Genomic DNA, 23,599 nt, shown 5'->3' with positions numbered 1-23,599 from the left:
AAGCTCTCATGCCAAGAAAGACAATCTGTGGATGGCCACCCTTCAGAGATCCTCTCTAGTGTATTCTTCCCTAACCAAAGGCTCATTTCCTCTTCACCTTTGGGAACCCCATAATCAGGGAACAGATCTAGGTCTTGTGGGGCCATAAACCTACAATTTGGGGCAAAGGGTTCTTTAAGAAAAAGAGTACAAATTTACCCAAATACATAAGTAGGCTTTGGAGGAGCCTCTGCATTGAACAGCCTTGGAGTGTAAGCTTCATTAGCTTCTTGTTAAATCCACTCTGCCCTGAGTGGTTTATCTGCACATCTTACAACATCCATCTCAAAAGGCAGTATATTATTTCCCCTTCTCCTCCAGGTTATAAATTTCTTCAGGGCAGAAGCTGTGTCTGCACCCATCCTTGTACCCCTCTAGAAGGCTGACATTATAAATGACCCTCATATAACTACTGACATGAAAATAACTTTGTTTTGGTGAATTCGTGTTACAAACATGGGCACTGATACACGAAAACAGTAACTTTCTTAATGCAACTTTAATATATCAAAGTGACTGAATTTATTTCCCCCAAATAAGTTGCTCAATAATTCAGCTTTTCCTAACACATTACAGAAGCAAGGCACTATCAGAAGTTGAAGTCTGATTTGTTGGCCCAATAAAACCTTCAACCTGTTGTGCTGTGTGTGTTTTTTACCTCCACTATAATTAATTTTATTGGAAAAAGTTAAACATTTGAATATGGTAGTATTATAGATAAGTTTCAATATAAAATAAATATTCTAAAGTAGTGATTCTTAGCCTGACCAGGCAGTGGCACAGTAAATAGAGCATCAGCCTGGGACGCAGAGGACCCAGGTTCAAAACCCCAAGGTGCCAGCTTGAATGTGGGCTCTGGCTTGAGAGCCGGCTCACCAGCTTGAGCACAGAGTCACTGGCTTGAGCAAAAGGCCATTGGCACAGCTGGAGCTCTCTGGTCAAGGCACATATGAGAAAGCCATCAATGAACAACTAAGGTGCCACAGTGAAGAATTGATGCATCTCTTCTCTCTCTCTTCCTGTCTGTCCCTATCTATCACTCTCTCTGTCTCTCTTTTTCTCTGTCTCTCTTGCTAAACAACAAAAAAATAAAGTAGTGATTCTTAACCAGGTGCAATTTAACCCCTGGGGGGGTGATTTATCAATATTTGGAGACATTTTTGGCTGCCACAGCTGGGGAGGTGCTTCTGGCATCTAGTGGGCAAAGGCCAAGGATGCTGCTTACATCTGAATGTATAGGGTAATCCTGAGTTACCTGGACCAAAAATGTCAGTAATACCATGGTTGAGAAACCCTGTTTTAAAACAGATATTTTACAGCATTTTAAAACTGTCTGTTTGCTTAATCACATGGAATTAATCATCAGAAACCACCTAAATTAATGTACCACCTAATTTTTAAATCTAGGCATTATTTTTTGAATTACCCATGGGAATACCACTTATACTAATTTAGAAAATCTATGAATATATGTGAATGACAGTATATTCTTTAAGAGCAGTGAATGCTAACTCTACTAATGCATATATTTAAACTCTTTAATCCTAGGATCTGTAACAAATACATCACTGCTCATTCTTCTGCATGAAAATCTGACTAACAGTCATTCAATAAGTCTTGAAGTAGGCCCGGGGAGTCTTACATTTGAACCAAATGATAATCATAATAATTACACCTTGCAAGTATTTGATTACTTAGATTTTAATCCCCAGAAAAAAATAGAACTGGAAACTGTGGTATCCTTTTCAGTAAGCAGGTAAAAATTCTCTGAAACACTGATCCAACGTTATCTACGTTTAATGGCTTCCAAACTGAAGGTGGCCGTGCCAAGTCACAGCACGCAGCACACGCTGCAGCAGGATCAGAAGCCTGTGAGAATACGATCTCAGAGTGGAAGTGCTGACAGATGCTGAACACCCCCATAAACAGATGATTCCAAACCATTACGCCTGGTTAGACAAACAACTTTGAAGAAAAAATAAACATGCTTTGTAGGGAGAGCAAATCGGCTAAATATGTTTTAAGCCTTGGGCTCCAGAGGCATGGAGAGGAGCAGTTGCCTGAATTGGTGAGCTATAGGCTTCCAGAGCCTAATGCTTTAATAAAATGCCTTGGGGGAATTTCATTGTCTAACTAGGTAATTTCCCTCTCTAGACTACATTTTTCATCCAGATGTTATTATGGCATATATTCCTATCAATATCCAAAATAATCAAGTTCCATAGAGATCCCCTATGTAACCTATAAATCAATTCTTTATTGAACCCTTCCTTTGCTAATAACACTTGAGATATTAAATTGAACACTCTTACATATGCTATTTCTTTTCATCTTTCAATAAGCATGTGAGATAACATATCAATAGTAGCAATAATAATAAACTTATTTATTGTATGCTATGTGCTGGATGTCGTCAGAGTAATTCTCTCAACAACCCTATGAGATGGGTACCATTAGGAAATCCATTTTACAGATAAGAAAGCTGGACCAAAGGGAGGCGGGTCACTGGGCCAGGGTTACAAAGCGGTAGGTGATGCGATAAGGACCAAGCCACACCGGCACGAATCCAGAGCCTGTGCTCCTCGTCTCATCAATGGCTGGGGCACACTGTGTGTACGCAGGAGCCTCTCTGTCTTTGCAGGAAGATGTAAAAATGAGCCAGAGATAACTAGATATCTGACTTTAATTCTTGGCATATCCAAGTCCCCTCCAAAGCCACATAAGTAATTACTGGGGTTATAAAACCAGGGGAGCAGCCCAAATATCCAGGTGCCTGGCTCATTGTCTTCTACCCAAGAACATGTGGCCCCCTGTAGGCAGCAGAGGTGACCCCCTGTAGCCTGAAGCATGAGGAGAGGGAGGCCAATGGCTTCCCTTGAGCATAGGACAGAGGCTTTTAACATGTCTGCAGCACCATTTGCCTGAGAAAAATAAACTCATGACTTCAAAGTGCAAGAGACGTGTCCTCATTTTCAAGGTAGCCTTGATTTTCGAGAGCTCCATCCCAAACTGCCTAAATGCATGGACTTCAGCAGAACACTAACCATGGGAATTTCCAGAGATTTGAGTTCATCCCCCAAGAGACACATGGGTTCTGATACTAGCTTGGGTAGGCAGGAATTACAGACAAATTACAGAATGTCTCTAAACCTTAATTTCTTCATCTGCAAAATCATGATATATCTTACACAGTTGTTGTAAAGACTAAGTTAATATATGTAAATACCTGGCTTCATCTAATGTCTGGAATGTAGGAGATACGCAAGGTGTTAGATTTCTATCCTTCCTCTACCCACGAACACTCACACACACACACTTACCTTTTCACTAAAACAAATTCCCCAGACTCATAGTCCTCATGACTTTGACAGAGTTCCAGGTTTACAAACGGAAAGGGATTAAATGCTGTGGGGCTCAGGAGTCAGGAGCTCTCCACCACCTGGTCACCCATGGCGCTATGCCCATGGCTAGCCCCACATCTGCAGTGTTGGATGGGGGTGGAGGACATGTGATAGGACATTCCTAGAAAAATGATTTCTCAGGCAGGAAATATCCTCATTAACTGCAGGGACCCTGAGATCCTTCTCAAGCTCCTCCATGATCAGGGATACACATAAGTCTTGCTTTGTTCCCCTCAAAAGTAACCATGGTTTTCCTATCACATCTGCTACAGGGCTGCAGTTCATTCATAAGCATCACTGTCTACATAGCAAATCTGTTAAGGAGACAAATCTTTCCTATACCTGCTTCTTCTTAACTTCCTTTGAAAACAGAGGACCTGAGTTGTGTGGGTATTTTTAACCTCTTAGTGAATTGAGTAGTATTTGGGCAACTTTTTCATGACGTCCTAATAAGAAACATAAATAAAATAAACATTTGGGGATATATCACTCATTTTTTAGAGTTCAAATAAATCTCTAGACATCTTTTTGAAAACTTTTGTATACCAGTTCGGTATGTAAAATTCAATGATGAAATATTCAAACTGAAAATTGCCCTTCATGTTAACATAAAAACATTTCATTATAAGAATTTTAATTTTAAAATGTTGCACTTTTGTTGGAGTGTCCTTTGTCCATCAGCAATGCTACACCTCTTGATTTCAATGAGAACTCTATTCAATTATAAAAAAAAATGAATGAAAATTAGCCTAACCAGGTGGTGGCACAGTGGATAGAGCATCGACCTGGGATGCCAAGGACCCAGGTTCAAAACTTGGAGGTTGCCAGCTTAAGCACAGGCTCACCAACTTGAGTGCAGGGTCACTGGCTTGAGTGTGGGGTCATAGACATGAATAATAAGAATTAACTGTAAATGAACATTCTGATGTCATATAGTTCTTGTTTTATAAAGAAAACATACATGGTACACTAGGAGTGAAATAATTTAAGGGTTTAGGGAAGGGCTAGCTGAGGAGAGAACACTGATCTGGGACCCAAGTGACCGGAGGTGGCTCTGCTGGCATCCTGGAGCAGAGGCATGCTCACTGGCTTGAGCCCAAGGTCACTGGCTTGAGCAAGAGGTCACTAGCTCAACTGGAGCCCCACAGTCAAGGATTATATGAGAAAGCAATCAATGTGTTACAACAACAAAGTTGATGCTTGTCATCTCTCTCCTTTCCTATCTGTCTGTCCCTGTCTGTCTCTCTCTTATTAAAAAATAAAAAAGGAAATTAAACTTATTATATAAAAAGAACAACAACATGTTAGCTTTTTATCACTAAACAAATACCTCCCCAACAACAAAGTTAATTGGCAAAACAAATTTCCACCAATTTCTATTGAAACAAACAAGCAAAAAAGAAATAGAGAACTAAAGTTTTTCTTTTCTTTCTTTTATTTAATACTTTTAAATTTGAAATTAGTCATTTTTCCTTTGTTTATTTTACTCCCTGACTCACCTACTGCTAATGAGACTCCCAAATGATTAACACTCAGCAGGATGAAGCCAGTGCTTCTGGAAAAATCTATTCTTAACTAAAGAATTGTCTGTATTATACACTTATTACTTTATTACTCCCATGCTGAGATGTTCAATGTCATGTTGTAATAGATTTATACAGTTTAGTCACAAGAAATAAAAAAGTAACCCCTAACCACACATGAGAAAGATCTTCCTTTTATTTTATAAGAGAACCGTTTTTGCAACATGTTGACTAGTTGCAATGATAAGAAAAAATAAAATTTCTAAAATATAATTTTTGGCTAAAAGAACATTTGACGATCATTTCTATAAAATAGTGACTGTCCCAGGACCTCACGCCGCCCTGAGAACCATTACACCTGAAGTCGTAGGCAGCATGCGTGCCTGATTCCAGGCAGACCATGCTGGCCTCTCAGATACAGCCAGGACATACTGAGCAATACCAGGGCCAAGAGCTGTGCTGAGCCCCCTCACACTTCTGTTCTCTCTCTATAGGCTCCTCTTCTTCATACGCCCTCTTTGTTCCACAAGCACAGCACATCTGTTGCTACCTCGTGGCTTCCTACTCTTGCTTCTGCTCCAAGATGCCAGCAGAGTCGCTTCCTGTCACTTGAGTTCCAGATCAATGTTCTCCCCTCAGCGAGGCCTTCTTTGAACCCTTAAATTATTTCACCCCCTAGCGTACATGTGTGTGTTTTTTGTAGAACAAGAACTATATGACATCAGTATGTTCATTTATAGTCGATTCTCATTATTCATGGGACTTGCACATACAAAGTCCCCATGAACACTGAATTGGGGACCACGGAACCTGTGTTCCTGGGGGAAATACAAGGATAGGTTCCTGAGAGGCTCCAGCCACATTTTCATCAACTGCCAACCAATTCATAATCTTGTCTGAAGTGTGTTTCTACTGAAAGACACCTTTTTAATGCACATGGCTGATTCATTAACATTGACCTCAAAGCCAGCAGCACTGTCACTCTTGCCTACATGAAGCATATCTAACACGCCTATTTTTACCGTAGGGCACATGGTAGCCTTCTTGCACTCGGGACACCAGACAAAACTTGAGCACCATGCCTGGGCATTCCAGATAGCAAAACGTACACAAATGTGAAAATGTAGCACTGAACAGATCCCCAAAGGGACACCTGTTTACAGCAGAGACAGTGTCTCTTAACCAACCTCGGCTGGGGTTACACGTGGGGAGCCTCAAAGTTCTCATTGCTTGGTGCATGTCTGTGAATGCCCACGGAAGCACCACAGCACTGATTTGGGGCAGGAGGGGTACAAATACATATCGCCAGTAAATGAGTTCATAAATACAGAATCCATAAGTAACAAGAACTGACTACATTAGCTTCTTTTTCAGCTCCCCTTCCCTTTTGAGTTCCATAACAATTTTTTCCACTAGGACCAAAGTAGTGTGGCCCAGATGACCAATACCAGAGAGATATCCATGGAATGACTGAGTGAGCTGGTGCCGTTTCCCTCTGCCCAGGAAAATCTCTCCCTGCGCCCCAGCACACGTATTCTGGTCCTCCAGAGCACATCTCAGAAGCATCCACACTACCTGCCAGGCACAGCTGTGCTCTCCTTCTAGGCTTCCTGAGCATCTTGGCTGTATGTCTTCACAATACGTATTAAATTCTATTTTACTTACACATCAGTTTTATAGTCTTTTGTGGGCTGAACCTGTTTCATAGTTCCCTTTGTGGCCCCTGCACCTGAGCCCAAGGCTGGTATATATTAGGCATATGGCCAGTGTTTGCTTAAAAGATACTCATGGTTTACAAACTCTCTGCCCTTGACCCATGTTTTCAATGGATATTCATTTAAGGGATGGGGATACTAAAAGATGTTTTTTTTTTAAAGACATATTTCATCCCTTGTTTGAGGAAAAATCTTTTGTTTCCATCACAAAATTATCATTTCCTTGGAATCCACCATCACAGCTACCTCTAAAGTTTATAGCTCCTAGTCATCATTTTACCGTGTGCATGCATGTGTGTGTGACATTGTACATTTTAAGTACAATTTTTAATTAAAAATAAAATAAATTTTGCCCCGGCCAGATAGCTCAGTTGGTTAGAGCATTGTCCTGAAGCTCAGAGGTTGCTGGTTCAATTCCAAGTCAGGGCACATAGATGTTCCTGTCACTTTCTCTGTCCCTCTCTAAAGTCATTAATTTAAAAAAAAAAAAAAAACAACTTAAAAATAAAATAAATTTTAATAAAATAAAGTGAACAGGAAAATCCCATGTGTGCTGAAAGGCAATTATTGCTAAGTAAAACACAACCACTAAAGCATCCAGAGACATCAAGATGACTACTTTTTAAAGTAGAACGACAGGTGTGCTTCGAAGAAGTGTTATTACATTCATAGGATGAAATATGAATCCAGCAACTTATTTACCACTAGCTGCTGGATTAAGCTAAATGCCCCTGAATTCAATCTGGTTTTTATCACCAAGTCAGATCTCCAAGCTGGTAGAGCCACCACCTCCACGGAGCCCTGGGTAGTCCGCCTGAAAAGCCTTTGGTCTCCCACATGCCTCACTTTATCATCTTCATCCTCCCGAAGCTAGTCAAGGCCCAACTGCCCTGACCACTTCGGCCCACTGCAATCTCCCCCTGAGCTAACACCACTTATTAACTATTCCAAACACTTGTGTCTTACCTCATCAGCTAACATTTTATGAGTATCTATATATATTTTATCTGCTTTGTTAGATAGACAAGAGTTACCTAGAGCTATTGCCTCCACAGTAGCACTCCAGAAAGTGCCTAGTGGTCAATAAATACTCATTAAATATTGGTAAAGCTAGTTTATAAAAGCGTTAAATCCTTATTACATAATAACAAAAGTAGCAAGATCCTGGGTTTATAATGTCATTCAATTCAATAATACCAGCCATCCCCAAATGCAAAAGAAAGCTTACCATTGTTTTGTGCATAAATCCTTATGACTGGCATTAGCTCAAAGAGCACTTTCGGTTTAGCCTCAATGAGTCTTATGTTCCTCTTGTCCCAGCCAGCACCTTCTAGATATAAGCCATAGATGTAAACACCCTCTGTGGGAGGGGCAGAAATGTCATCCTTCATCCATTTAGTGACTTCGTTGCAAAGCACCATGTTGTCCAGAGCCCAGCCTTTATTGGCCCGAGTTATCTCCTACTCCAGGCAGGAAAAGTAAAAGATGAAATTAGCAGAAGTTTGTATATACAAAGCATAAATGACAATGCAGCCCCAAATGACTGTAATTCAAAGTAACTAGAATAGTACTTAAACTTAAGAAGATTCTTTCAGAACCAATACCTGGGCCCCAAGTTAACCACTTGCACATATGTGTGTATATAAATATATATATAAATCAATATATATATTTGATATCAAATTTATATATATAAATCAAATATAAATATAACAAATAAAGGTTCTGAAATTCAAGTTAGCAGCCTGAGAACAAGTTGCTAGATTTATGTTCAAGACAATGTAACAGCTAGCAACCATAAGGGACAGTCATTTTCTGTCTTATTATATTCTTTAAGACCATAATGAAAGAAGAAAACTTCCTTTTTTTTTTTTTTTTTTGTATTTTTCTGAAGCTGGAAACAGGGATAGACAGTCAGACAGACGCCCGCATGAGCCCGACCGGGATCCACCCGGCACGTCCACCAGGGGGCGATGCTCTGCCCACCAGGGGGCGATGCTCTGCCCCTCCAGGGCGTCGCTCCGTTGTGACCAGAGCCACTCCAGCACCTGGGGCAGAGGCCAAGGAGCCATCCCCAGTGCCCAGGCCATCTTTGCTCCAATGGAGCCTTGCTGCGGGAGGGGAAGAGAGAGACAGAGAGGAAGGAGAGGGGGAGGGGTGGAGAAGCAGATGGGTGCTTCTCCTGTGTGCTCTGGCTGGGAATCGAACCCGGGACTCCCGCACACCAGGCCGACACTCTACCACTGAGCCAACCGGCCAGGGCCAAGAAGAGAACTTTCTAGAGGAAAATTATAATAACACAACAGGTGCATATCAGTGCCATTACCTGTCGCATTGCAGTTAAAAATCCTTGAGGGTTAAAAAAGCCTGTCATCCAGAAGCAGTGGGGCCGGCCATTGAAAATCCACGAGGTAAACTGACAGTTTCTTTCTATAAGTTCAGTAAACCAGAAACCCAAAGTACTAGAAATCCATGATGCCTGAAATGCATATATTAAAACAATTAATACAGGTTTAATTTTGCTCTCTAACTGGCTATGTTCACACACAAAAAAAAAACGATGAAATACCAACTTCACTTTTAGAATTTAAAAGTGTTCAAGACATGAATCCCCTGGGGTTCTGAAATTTAAGATTTCAAATGATCCTTCCTCCTGAAGACATGATAGAATCAGCTAATCATCACACGAATACCAGATCGATTGGGAGCTCAGATGCTGCCTAAGATGGCTGCTGTCGATAGAATCAACTTCCACTTTCTGACACATTCAGCACCAATTCTGCTATAAAGCAATTCAAACAACTATTAAATTTAACCGGCTTCAATTATTTTTCTTCGGTTACATTTTCAATAGATATGTCATAAAACAGGATCTCTACATAAATGTGCTCATAGTCTAATCAACACTTTAAAATATATTCTGTGGATAACAAGTTGTATAAGTCTTTCTCCATTTATCATTTTTAATTGAGGAAAACAATTATTTTCTGAAGTTTTTGTCCCTTAGGGTGTACTTCGATTTCCTCTGGTGAAGGAGCAGAAATGAAAACACAGGTCCCTTAACTACCAACAAATTAATTGTATTCCTTGCCTTAACATTACACCTGAATTCACACGTGGAGTGTCTGTCATTACAATTGGCATGGATATGTCATGTCAGTAGCTGTGCTGGTGGGTATCTCTGAATTATATTTTATAACTATTTTACTGTAATTGCAATATTTTATGTATGAATACATGTAGTGATCAATGTAGATAAATATACCACTTGAATGTCAAATACCTTTCAAAGAATTAATTTTCCTATTTCTCAAAAGGAACTGAGATTCCAAAGTCTGATAGTATGGACGTATATTGAGTAGAATAGAAATCTGTATAATAAGATCATAATTTAAACCTTAGGTAACTCGTTCTATTCCATATTGATAGATGTGGTAACTAAATGAGATGTGTTTACACCACATCTGATCTGAGGCCACAGGGACTCATTCATGAGAGGGTCCTCCTAGCAAGGATCTCATGGCCCCGCAGGCGCTGATCACGCTGGCTTTGTTGGTTTAGTGGGTAACAGAACAGCAGCCAATCACCAGGCAGGTTCTCTTACTGTCACTGTCAATAAGGAGAGGCAATTCAGGCAGAAAACTCTTTGGCTTTGGCAATGAATGTATTGAAGGTGAAAAAAGAAAAAAAGGAGTCTGGTCAAAGCTGATTCTGAGTTTCTAAGCTGTGTGACTAAAGCGATGAATAGTACTGTCATCAAGTAAGATGGAGAAGTCAGTAGGAAGGGCACTCCTCAGGTCCCTGATGCTGCCTGTGGGACCTGCTGCCTCGGGATCTTCCGAAGCTCCAGGTGAGACGTCGGAGGCTCGGCTGGAGTCTCTTCTGAAAGACCATCAAGTCTAATCCCCTTTTCATTTGCCTGAGACCTCCAAAAGACCAAGCCCCCAATCACCCTGTGACCCAATCTCATCTGTAGATTCTGCCTTTTTTACATCTTCCAATTCTCACAAAGTCAGCAGTGGAACTGAGGATAATAATAATTCCCACTTTACAGACAGGAAACTCAGCCACAGCAAGACAAGTAGCTTACCTGAGGTTGCACAGCTTGGATATGGGATTCCGGCTCCAGAATTCAGTTCATAACCCACCTACTGCATTTATGTGTTTTCATTAATCATTCCTGGTGACACCAGGGTCCATGTGAATGACCCATTTATACCCTACCTTTTTATTTCATGAACTCTGATCTCTAACAATCCATTCAATTCACCTAGCCCCACACTCGAACTTTAAATCTTGTCATCACCAAACACTGTCCTCTTGGGCAAAGCACATTATCTAGCCCTAAGGAGAGAGGGCTCCATTTACATAACACTCCAGGCACCTTATCCCCTCACTCTCCTCACTCCGAGGAGGTAAAGAAGGGTATCTGACTTGGGGGGAGGTGGCACTGCAGAGATAGTTTGTGCTCCTCCAACATCCTGCATGTCCCCCTACACCTCTCCCTCTCCCGTGCAGTTACGCTGGGTCCACACATCTATTCTGATCCATGAAGATGATCCCAGTGTACCTTGTTCATTGCTCCCTTCCCCTGACTGTGATGACTTCGGAGGCCACCTGGTAGCACAACCACCACAAGATGGTGAGACCCCCATCAGATGGATCCCATGGTAACTGTGGGGAACCGAGGACCCACCCAACTTGTGGAAGAGAAATAGAAGCAACAGAAGCCTCCAAAATGTGTGTCAACAGATCAGCACGGAGACAGCAGGTGGTTAGTAAAGTCTTATCGGCAGTGGGAAACATGGAGATGCATGTTCAGAAACCTAGCCCCTTTCTCTCCTTCTTTTGGGGCTGAGATGCCTGCATGGAGAACACTAGTCTCATAAGATGTCACTGCAGGGAAGCCCTATGGACACCTTGCTTTTGAACTTCCACCTCTAGAACTGTGAGATAATAAATTGCTGTTGTTTCAACCATGCCGTCTTTGGTAGTTCATTAAGCATCCACAGAAAACTAATACATCTCTCATTGTACTTGCCTAGCGAAGCCCAACATGGCACAACCTCAATCACCCGCCTTCCCCAGGCCTGCTCCCAGTCAGCTGAGTGCGCCTGCAGGAAATTGTACAACTGCTCAGAGCTGATTCACTCTGCGTTCACGACTCCAGCCTGCAAGTGGATAGAGCTGTCACATTTCTCTACCTGCCATCTAGCCCAGTTTCCTCCTACTACTGAACCTTCAGAAAGGGTAGGTCATTTGCATTTCTGAAGGGGAGTAGAGGTGAAAACCTGGGAGCAGGAGCTTTGAGAGAGAGCTGAGTCAAGTACTTGATGAGTTCCTACTGTGGGTGCAGAGTCACCCAGGTGATGGCGTGGTCGGGGAAGCATAAGCATATGGCAGATCCAATTTCTCCGGAAATACAGGACAGAAATACAGCAACACCCCTACCCGTTCCCAGGTCTTTTCTCCACCACAATTAATAGCAAGTTCACTTACATCTCTCCACAAAATGCACCTGCATATGACACACACACACAGAGGCTTAAATATAGAACAAAATTCTATGTCATTTAGGCTTCATCCCCTCAAATACACCTGTTGTTCTCCTTAAAAAGATACTTGGGTCCTCACTTTACTTTTCCAAGGTGAAAATTATTTTTTAAAACCATATTTGTCATTTGGTACAATTACCAAATGTACAGGTAGTCAGTAAGCATACTTATTACCTTGAGAGCTATATACTCACATGTCCACAAATAAGGGGAGAATAAAACCTTTATACCTGGTGTGACTTCTGATATGTGTGTATATCTCAGAATGTTCCCTCCTATGAAATGAGAATCATGGGCTTTGAAGCCCAAGGGCTTGGGTTACAGTTCTGATTCTTGGACAACTTGAGTGTGTGATCTGAGAAGAGTTAACTTCTCCCAACCTCAAGGTCCTTACCTGTAAATTGAGGGCAATAAAATATAAGCTTTGAATGAAATAATGTATGTAAATTGCCCAGTAAGCACCTGATATGTAGGAGATACTAAATAATTCCCTCTCCTACCTACAATCTAAAAATACAGGACTATAAGGGGATTAGCCCCTAACCAAAAGAATACTTGGAAGTATATTATCCTTAAGTGCTTTCAGCTTGCCAATTACAACTATTCACAACAATAAAGTGAGTAGGCAGGATAAGAGCAGGCTAAAATGTACTTTTTTCCACTGAGCAGGAACTCTGGCATCAAACATGCAATTCAGTGCATCTCGAAGATTTTCACTCATGATGATGGTGCCGTCGATGGCCAGCTTTAGCTCGGTCAGGGTGCTGCGTACCAGGGTGAGGACCCTTTGCATTCTGTCTATCTCCTGCCTGAGGAAAATGTTCATCGGCTGGAATGGCCCCATCTTCTGCAGCCTCTCTCTTACCTGCCACAGAGAAATTCCAACATGTTAAACATGAGACGGCTATTACTGTTAATGTAACTGAGGCTTCTGAAAAGTCCTCAAATTTTATAATTCCATAAACGGTAAGTTAGCTTTTATTTTATTTTTTTTTATTGCCAGAAAACACAGAAGAAATGAGAATGGAAACATCTATTAGATGAATAGCCAATTTTTCATCCCACATGAGGGAGAACAAGAAGCCACTAATTCACAGAATAATATAAGATGCATGACCACAACCACTCAGGCTTCTAAACAGCAACCGCACTTTTTGGGAAATAGTCACTTGCTGCCATTCTAAGATTTGTAAACACATAGATGGGTATACACAAACAGACAGGTACACATCCATGACCAATCTGCTGGCTGCCACAAAGAACACGTATTTTCAAAGCTTTCCGTCTTCCATCAAAGAATCCACTCATGTATCCATCTATCCACACAATCATTTTCATCTTACAAGTGTCTATTGAGACTCCTCTATAAAACCCTTTCCAGGCTGAGCTCCATTTTCCTGGGGTAGAACTGAGAGATTCAGCAAAAGGAGGGAGACGTTTCTAAACTCCACTACTTACCATTTTTATTTATTTAATTATTATATCAATATTTTTAGATATTTTTAATGCTTCAAAAATACTTCAACCACTGCTAAACAGGAATGACCTGTTTCCTGATGTATAATGAAAGGTGTGGGTGAAAGTTGATGGCGATGTTAATTTTCTTCAAGCAAGCCACCGGATTCTTCCTAGGGTAATTATCCTTTGGCACTAGGTCCCTGAGTTCAGTCTATAGCACTAGCATCGACATGGCCCATTCATGGAAAACAATAGGATGCTAAAGAAATGAAATACTGCAGGTTTTCTCTTGAAAACAGGTGGAAAGGGGACAATATGTAAAGAAATTGGTAGTCTTGTGACAAAAGCGTCCCACATTTAGTCCAGGTCATCTCTTAAGACTTTTTCATCAGATGTTTAAAAATGTTATCAGGGTAAATCTTCTCACAATTTGCTAAAACATTTAAAAATTAACTTTTCATAATCCTAAAATTGCTTAGAGGTTAGCTGCATATTAAAAAGACATATCAATTTTTAAAAGCCATGAGATAAAGAGACTGCAAAGAGTTAATGAGAAAAATACTGACTCCCTGGAATTAAGAATGCCTAAATTTTTAGGTGTACATTAAGTTACAACATTCACATCCAATCTCCTTATTATTTATATTTTGAAATGATCACATTTATAAATTCAAAACCTTCTTTTCCTGGTTTTTCAGGAAGTAAATTTTTTAAATAATTTTTTTTATTTTCAGAAAAATAATGTTTGCCCTCCTTCCTCATTTCTCCAACCACACAGACACACCCACAGCTGACATTCTGTCAGAATTTCAACTCACTTCGAATGGGCCATAGTCAGGGGGAAGCTTCTCCAGCATGTCATCAGCCAGCCGGGCCACCACAGCCTCCCGGGTCTCATCCCCTCCACCAGAGCTGTCCTTGGGTTGGATGCCCAGGATGGTGTCCAGCACGTCCTTGGCCAGCTTGCTCTGGTAGGTGATGTCAGCATTGGGGTGCAGCCCGAAGACCTCAGGGCTGTCGTAGGTGGGCAGACTCTGAACAACAAGTACCCTGGTGAGCACAGACTGCTGACATAAGTACCCATTAAATTATACTGTCTTACATGCAGTCCCATGTTCACTGCAGCATTGTTCACAGTGGCCAGGACATGGAAACAACCAAAAAGCCCGTCAATAGATGACTGGATAAAGATGTGGCACATATACACTATGGAATACTACTCAGCCATAAGAAATGATGACATCAGATCATTTACAGCAAAATGGTGGGATCTTGATAACATTATACGAAGTGAAATAAGTAAATCAGAAAAAACCAGGAACTGCATTATTCCATCCGTAGGTGGGACATAAAAGTGAAACTAAGAGACATTGATAAGAGTGTGGTGGTTACGGGGGGAGGGGGAAGAGGGAGAGGGAAAGGGGGAGGGGGAGGGGCACAAAGAAAACTAGATAGAAGGTGACAGAGGACAATCTGACTTTGGGTGATGGGTATGCAACATAAGTGAACGACAAGATAACCTGGAGTTGTTATCTTTGAATATATGTATCCTGATTTATTGATGTCACCCCATTAAAAATAAAATTATTAAAAAAAAATTATACTGTCTTAGAGAAGAAACATGTTTTTCTTAAGATAGGCATTTAAAAGAGATGTCTCATTCATATCAGGCTACCATCTCAATAATCCAATAATTTCTTCAGAAAAAGACATCAAAAGTTGCCTTGAAAAAAATTTAACATTGAGAAACATAACAGACCCATTGTGATTTCATGGCTGCACCTCTAGCAAATTTAATCATGGAGATCTGTCTTGTCTTATAACACGGAAGACAGAAAGGCGGCCACGGATTGGTGTTTCGTTTTCTGAAGATCCAATCTAATTAAAGCAGGTTGTTCAAATGAATGTTGGAAAATTAATGGTAACTATGTTTTTAAGATACCAGAAAGTGACAGTTTTAGCAATTAGGGTCCAAAAAAAGGAATTGTATTCTCCTGGGGAGAAAGAGAATAGGAAAGAGAGAAATGTTGATAGAGCCACAGAGTTAGTGAGGAAAACAGCAAGAGATAGAGGCAAGAGACAGAAGCAGAATATGCAGGCAAAACTCCTCAGCTGTCTGAAAAGAACCCTCACCTGAAATCTGACATACATTTCTGGGTGTGAATTGTACGCTAAACTTTACTGTTGTCTTATCATATTTCCCCTTCCTTTCTACTCTATTATTTTATTCCTTTTTATGTCTTCTTATGAGCGACCTCAAGTTCATTGTGAAATGAAATGTATATAAATAAACACATGTACAGACATATCTAAATTTATACCTTCACAGGCACTTTCTTATTCAGTGTGAATGATTTAGAGACACATATAGCACAATTAAGGCACATATATTTGTTGATTTGAGTTACTGAAAGGATAAAGGTGATTATATATGATAAACTCATCACATTTATTTATCACAGAACCTCTAAATCAACTAATAAATTTAGCCCTTTGGAGCTGCTGTGCTTTAGTTTGTTCACTCTGAGATAAATTTTAGAGGCAAAAAAAATTGCTAAATAATGATCTAATGAATTCAAGGTATAGAGACAGAAAGTGTAGGTACCTTGAAACACAAACCAATTTTCTTCTCCAAATTTCCTGTCAAAAATCCATCATATTATTAGAGCAGTATTTCTCAATCAGGGGTGATTTTACATCCCCTCTGCTCAGGGGCATTTGGCCAAATCTAGAGACATTTTTGGTTGTCACAACTGGGTAGGGGATGCTACGGATATCTAGTGAGGAAAGGCCAGGGGTGCTGCTAACCACTTTCCCATCTCCTCTCCCATTACAAAGAAGTATCTGGCCTGAATGAGGAAGCTCTTAGACAACGGACTCCTGCACAAAGCCATACACCATTCATTAGGCCAGGGTTCAGGAACAGATGTCACAAAATAAGGCAAGTGTGTTGAAAAATAGAACAGACTGTATCTAGAGGCTGCCTCTGCCCTATTACCACAGGTAACTGAAGTCCCACAAATTCACCAGCGAATCTGTGTCGGTTCCCCAATTTTAATCTACTCAATCTATCATCTCCCCAAAGTATGCTCTTCACTAAAGCATTGAAAGGAGATGGGGGAGGGCATTCATACAAAGCATACACAGAGAACAAATATAAACATTTCAATCATTAGGTAAATATGAACACATGAAGAAAGCATCTATGGTGGAAGGTTTAAAACATATCACTGTTAAAATTTATACTAAAGGGAGTAAATATAGAATCAATAAAATAACCAAAAGGTTAAATGCTGAAGATATTTACTTTATGCATAAAATTCTGACATTGACAAACCTGGATATAATGAAGATAGCTATCCACTGTGTTGCATTTTGGAATACTGTATCCTTGGTAAAAGCTGAAATCTTGTCCAAACATATTTTCACTGAACCAAACCTTAGCAAATGTGTTCAACAATCTTTTATCATAGTCATCAGTGACTCTGCCTCCATACTGAATCTCCCCAATCATGTAGCGGATGGTGGTCCAGGAGACGCCCTGAGAAAATTTATAGAACAAGTGTGTAGAACTGATTACTTTCTCATTGTTCTTTTCCCTACCAAGTAACACCCACACGTTCATTGTTATCTATGTTCTTCATTCATTCATCCATAATGTAAAAAGTGCAGAAAGAAAATTAATTAGGGCCCTGGCTGGTAGCTCAGTGGATAGAGCATAGGCCTGGCATATGGATGTCCCAGATTTGATTCCTGGTCAGGGCACACAGGAGAAGAGACCATCTGCTTCTGACCCTCTCCCTTTTCTCCCTCTTCCCCTCCCAAAGCCAGTGGCTCAGTTGGTTCAAGCATGGCTCCGGGCACTGAGGATAGCTCAGTTGATCCCAGCACATCAGCTCAGGCACTAAAAGTAACTCGGTACTTGAGCATGAACCCCAGACAGGGTTGCCAGGTGGATCCTGGTAAGGGTGTATGCAGGAGTCTGTTTCACTATCTCTCTTCCTCTCACCTAAAATAATAAAATAAAATAAAATAATAAATTAAATAAAGCAAACCTAAGTAATTCAAGTTCATCCTTGTGACTTGAAATAGACTCTTCATTTATAGTTTCCTATTTTAATTTCAACAGAAAAAAAAATGCTTATTCTTTTAAAATATTGGGCAGTTCTTTAAAAAGCACACACTTCAGGCCCTGGCCGGTTGGCTCAGCAGTAGAGCGTCGGCCTGGCGTGTGGGGGACCCGGGTTCGATTCCCGGCAAGGGCACATAGGAGAAGTGCCCATTTGCTTCTCCACCCCCCCCCTTCCTCTCTGTCTCTCTCTTCCCCTCCCGCAGCCAAGGCTCCATTGGAGCAAAGATGGCCCGGGCGTTGGGGATGGCTCCTTGGCCTCTGCCCCAGGCGCTAGAGTGGCTCTGGTCGCAACAGAGCGACACCCCGGAGGGGCAGAGCATCGCCCCCTGGTGGGCAGAGCGCCGCCCCTGGTGGGCGTGCCGGGTGGATCCCGGTCGGGTGCATGTGGGAGTCTGTCTGACTGTCTCTCCCCGTTTCCAGCTTCAGAATAAAAACACACACACACACACACACACACACACTTTTAAAGTAATCTGAACTTAATTTTCATTTTTTAAGATTTTTAAAAACCAAGTTTCCCCATGCTTTCCCTGACCTCTAAAAGACTGTGATAGGTTGTCTTATATATAATGTCAACTTGACTTTGAGAAATAAAAAAATAATCAAAATTTATTTATCTTTTAGCTGAAATCAAGAGGAAAGTGTGACCCAAGTTGCTCTAACTTAAAGATAATGACTTTGCAAGCATAGGAAACCATCACTCTTTCAGGATTTACTCCAAAGCTGGGGGCTGAGGGTCATGTGACCATGAGGACCCACAATCACCAGTGGCATGAAGCAGCACACACACAGTACCTTCTTGATGTCCATGTCATCTAAGTGGTTTTGGATGAACTGCACAGTGGCATTAAAGTCCGCTTGATTAAATTCATAAGGAATGTTCCACCCCAGGGGCCCAAACTTCCGCCGCTCTTGGACCGTGGAGTGCAGGAAAGCCACTGCGTACAGCATGGGCCTCCACTGGGCCACCGCGCTCACATCCAGCAGGTCTTGGCTCACACCTGTTGTGGTCAGCCGGGTGAAAACCTGTTGTTATCTCTCACATATCTTTATTTTCTATTAATTCTTTTTGTAAATTCCTAATTATTCAACTTCACTTACTTTGAATTCTTTTTATCACATTAAATGGCAACTATAATTTAACTTTGGGAGTCCAGAGGGCATTTTTCTCCGAACAGTCTGCAAAGAGATCTGAGGAGAGGAGAGTCTTGCCCACGTGGATTAAGTCCCTGCCATCTAACATGATAATGTGGGGATAAAATAGAGGCGGAAGAATGACGGCAGTAAAACAAACACTGCTACTATTATTACAACTACCTCTATTACTTAATAATAATAATGTAAATTTTATTATTATTTAAAGCACAGACACACTATTTTAATTAATATTAAATTATTAATACTGTATATAGAAACCGACTGCAACCTGAATATATTCTTGAAATAATAATTATAATTATTGTATATGTACCCATATTTTGTATATAAAATCATATATTTTTTTCATTTGGTAATCTTTATTCACTGCCATCCACATCCATCACTCCTCCACATCCATTTTAGACCCACATTACCTTACAAATTAGCAGGATTTTGAGTTTTGTTAGCAATTCTAAAAAATAAATTTTCTGTAGATTTTCAGATTGATGTATAATAGAATTATTACATTCATTATTTTTTCTTTATTATTACTAAATGCTCTATATTTCAATAATCATGAACAGAGTTTATTGTCCTTATACCAAATATGGGAAAATGGAAACACTGTTTGGGTGTGTAACTAACACCCAAGAGAACAAAGAACCTTGTTCTGGGAGGACCAGAAACAAAGTTTCTGCCTCCGAGGTCCGGGCCTTTCTCATGGCCCTGGGTCCCTGGCAGGAAGCTAGGAAGTGGAGGAAGCAAAGGCAGAGAGAACAATCTCAGTTCCAGATTTGAATGAAGGGCATTTTGGTCTGTTTTTGTTGCTTTTCTTTGATTTCTAACTTAGCTACCACACTGACGTTCTGACATGCAGCTTTATGAAATGAAGGCAGGGCATAATTTTAAGTCAGCTTCTACTCTTGGAAGAGGCTATTGTCCTACTTCAGATACGATGCATAAAGACCATAACTGACAAAAATATTAATTTTATATATTAACATAAAAGGTAGGTGTCTGGGAGAGAACAGTAGGACATAGTACAGCAACATTGGGGAATCAGGAAAAATATAAGGTGGGAAATTCTGAGCTCTGGCACCTAACACCGCCAAATCTCATTCCACAAGGACAATGACAAAGTGGCCAGCCACTCCTCAACATGTTAAATAATCCTGCTACCTGCCATAACTACTTCCTCGCTAATTCTGTTTTTATAACTTAAGAAAACCATTTAAGTACAGAAACTCCAATAAACACGGCCACATTCCTCAACTCACCGCCGTACGTTCTTTTCAGTCCTGCCCGGAGGCCCTGCGGAGGCTCATTGGTAAATTTAATGGACATCTGAAGGAGTGTAATGGGAAACTGCTTGTGAGCCTCCGTGGTCATCCACAGGCGAAAGGCGTCATGCACAGTCTCTGTTTCTGCAACTATGTCCATCAGCTCATCCAAGAAATCGAGTCCCAAATGGCAGTTCTGCAGAAGAGCCCATCCTCCCTGAATCCACAACAGTGAGTGGAAATTAGGCTGTTCGGTGTTTTGCCCAGAGATTTATATTAGTGCATTCTTTAAAAATTAAGTAATGAAAATTTAACAGAAAAGCACACTAACCACCTTAAATTAATCTAGGTCAAATCTAAGGACACAGTAATTCTTAACTGAGATAGTTATATCTTTTCTTGTTCCATGTATTGGTCCCATGTATAGCATGCCAGCTGCAGTAACCTATGGTAGGAGTCATGAAAAGAACCAAACTGAAGCACAAAGAAGAGATGACCATACTTGCAAATAAAGATGGTTGATTGAAAACATCCGTTTCACTCAGCTCCCTCCCCAAATTCCATGAAAACTGCAGTGAATGGGGCTTTTTTTAAAGGCATAAACCCTTAAGGACAAAAACCGTGAGGGTAAAGACAATATCAATAATATTTAAAATGAATTCAAGAGCCCTGGCCAGTTGGCTCAGTGGTAGAGCATTGGCCAGGTGTGTGGATTCTTCTTCGAGGCACACAGGAGAAGCAACCATCTGCTTCCCCTCCCCTCCCCCTTCTCTCTCTCTCTCTCTCTTTCTTCTCCATAGCCATGACTTGAATAGTTCAAGCAAGTTGGCCCTGGGTGCTAAGGATGGCTCCATGGCCTTGCCTCAGGCACTGAAATAGCTCAGTTTCCAAGCAATGGAGCAGCTGCCTCAGATGGACAGAGCATCACCCTATAAGGGGTTTTCCAGGTGAATCCTAGCAAGGTGCATGTGGGAGCCTGTCTCTCTGCCTCCCTGCCTGCCTACTTCCCTGCCTCTCACTTAAAAAAAAAAAAAAAAAAAAAAAAAAAACGACGAGAAGAGAAATGAACTCAAGAAAGCTGAATCCTCAACTGACATCAGGGAAAGCTGTGGTGTAACCTGATTTACACCCATAAGGAGAGGTGACAAGAGGTTCCTCTGGGAGTCGGGGAAGAAAATGGGGCTAACACAAGAAGACTGGAAATCTAGACCCCTGACCTATTCCTGCCTCTCCTAAAGAAAGAAAGCGGATTGATTGTTTTAAAAGGCAAAACAGACAGTGTTTTGAACAAGAGGACATCAGCATCTTAAGGGTATAGGAATCTCACTGAAAACACGTAAAAGAAAATTTACCTGCTGATTTTGAGATTTATCCCTCCTGTCTCCCACTGACTTCCCAGAATACTGGTAGCTGAGCATATGCCCTTTAGAATGTGAAAGAACCTTCTCTGAGGAATTTGACCATTCAAGAACAAGAGCCTTAGAAAGTAAGCCATATTTTTTTCATAAATTGTGCTATGAGCATAAGGATATTCTTTGCATAAAACAGTACAGGCAAAATTTTAGGCCATGCAATAATAATTGGCTCAATATCTAATCTAGAGAATATTTTTGCTAATATTACCTACACTATCCAGATCATAATCCTTAGTTGTTTTCTTGGCTCAGTAACTTTGGATCACTTAGTTTTGACTAGTGCAGACCAAGTTATTTCTCTTTCCAAGAAACAAACGAAGCATTAGATCTAAAATCTTAGTAGTCATAAATAAAGTTAAGTCATTTTGGAATTTGACGTATTCCATTATATTTTCTTTAGAAGTATCTAGCATGGACTGAATAAACTATTTTTTGTCCTTCCAAAAATTTAATTGACGCTGTCCATTCAAAACCAAATAGAGATTGAAGATAAAACTTAACAACAAAAGGCTTTAGCTGCTCTTCTCTATCAGGTGAATCCTGAACTATGTGTCTTAGCTGAGAACTTCAGTGTCCACCATTTGTATTGAAACATTCTGTAGTAAATGTTTTGAGTTCTTACGGATCGCTTAGGGAGCATTAATTTTGCTACTGTTGGGTAGGTGGTTCATTCTGTCATATTGCCTCAAACCTTTCTTACAAACCTTTTCAAAAGCTGTTATTGCTTCTGACAAGTTCTAAGCATGTTCATAATAAAGACTTTTTTATTTTACTTTAAAATACTAAACAAAACATGGATAAACTAATGGCTAAATATATTCCATTTAAATTTTAATCTAGTTTCTTAAAATTATATTATTATTAGTTACATAATTACATATTTAAATTCAAGAAGCACCCTGTAAGTGTTTTGTTCTAAGAACAGTATTATGTCCAGGGAAGAACTGAGAAATTAGAGAGGAGGGAAGGAAGAGTAGAAAGAGGCCAGATAGAGGCTTACCAAGTCCTCATGTCAGACCAGACATGGGGTTCTAACTATGGATGAATTCTTTTCATCTCCAGAAACACTTCAATCAAACCCTTTCTGTCTTTCCCCTCCCAGCTGCAAATGAAGGTCATCAGATATAACACAACCCACATGAAGAGCTCCTCCTTTATACCAAAGCCAGGGGCAGGGCACAGCTTGTGTATGGCAGAGTTTCGAGGTAAATATGGAGCTTCATACAACCCAGTGGGCTCAGTTTTAAACCAGGGGTAAAGACTAGATGCAGCAGAGTGTGAAGGTTCTAGATCTAGAAGCCGGGACCTCAAACCCAATGGTCTCACGGTGCACCCAGTGGTTGGGGGTTGGAAGGGAAGAAAGCCAGTCCTGTCGCAGCAGGTAGAGACCCTGCAGGGCACAGAGGGGGTCTTGAGATATGGGAAGTAAAAAGTCTGGTCCAACCTGACCTGCGGTGACGCAGCGGGTAAAGCGTCAACCTGGAATGCTGAGGTTGCCCTGAGCTTCCCTGGTGAAGGCACATATGGGAGTTGATGCTTTCTGCTTCTCTCCCCTCCTCTCTCACTCTCTCTCTCTCTCTCTCTCTCTCTCTGTCTCTCTCTTTCTCTGTGTCCCCTCTCTCTAAAATGAATAAATAAAATCTAAAATAAATAAATAAATTAATAAAGAAAGTCTGGTCCAGAAAAGGCCAGGAAGGGATCTAAACTAGGACTGCATGTTCTCCAGTAGGAAAGAGGAGCCCAGGGGCTCTGCACCCCCCCTTGCTTAGCCAAAGGGTGGAGGAAGAGGGGAGCAGTGCTGGAGGGTTCCTCCAGGCTGAGCTGGACACCCCAGAGAGGGCAAGAACAGAGCAAATATATGGGTGTCTTGTCCTGGAGCCGAGTTCTAGATATCCTGTTAACCTGAGTGCTTGGAGTGCCCCAGGTACGGTCATCATGAGG

General features: G+C 40.9%; 1 protein-coding gene across 3 annotated transcripts in view; it reads right to left on the bottom strand.

Annotated features, from left to right (window-relative positions):
• DNAH5 (dynein axonemal heavy chain 5) overlaps positions 1 to 23,599 on the bottom strand; it is a 316,293-nt gene that overhangs the window by 2,417 nt on the left and 290,277 nt on the right. For all 3 annotated transcript variants that reach the window (XM_066374372.1, XM_066374367.1, XM_066374381.1), the window contains 7 exons: positions 20,241 to 20,460; positions 18,619 to 18,824; positions 17,029 to 17,232; positions 14,510 to 14,725; positions 12,886 to 13,098; positions 9,005 to 9,157; positions 7,907 to 8,138 (listed from right to left, as the gene is read on the bottom strand). In XM_066374372.1, the coding sequence (XP_066230469.1) occupies positions 7,907 to 8,138; positions 9,005 to 9,157; positions 12,886 to 13,098; positions 14,510 to 14,725; positions 17,029 to 17,232; positions 18,619 to 18,824; positions 20,241 to 20,460 (1,444 nt within the window). The remainder of the gene's footprint in view (positions 1 to 7,906; positions 8,139 to 9,004; positions 9,158 to 12,885; positions 13,099 to 14,509; positions 14,726 to 17,028; positions 17,233 to 18,618; positions 18,825 to 20,240; positions 20,461 to 23,599) is intronic.

The sequence above is a fragment of the Saccopteryx leptura genome, chromosome 1 (genome assembly GCF_036850995.1).
Source record: "Saccopteryx leptura isolate mSacLep1 chromosome 1, mSacLep1_pri_phased_curated, whole genome shotgun sequence".
In the NCBI taxonomy this organism is placed as follows: Eukaryota; Metazoa; Chordata; class Mammalia; order Chiroptera; family Emballonuridae; genus Saccopteryx; species Saccopteryx leptura.
The sequence above is the reverse complement of the archived record's forward strand: the minus strand, read 5'-3'. Positions and strand labels throughout refer to the sequence as shown.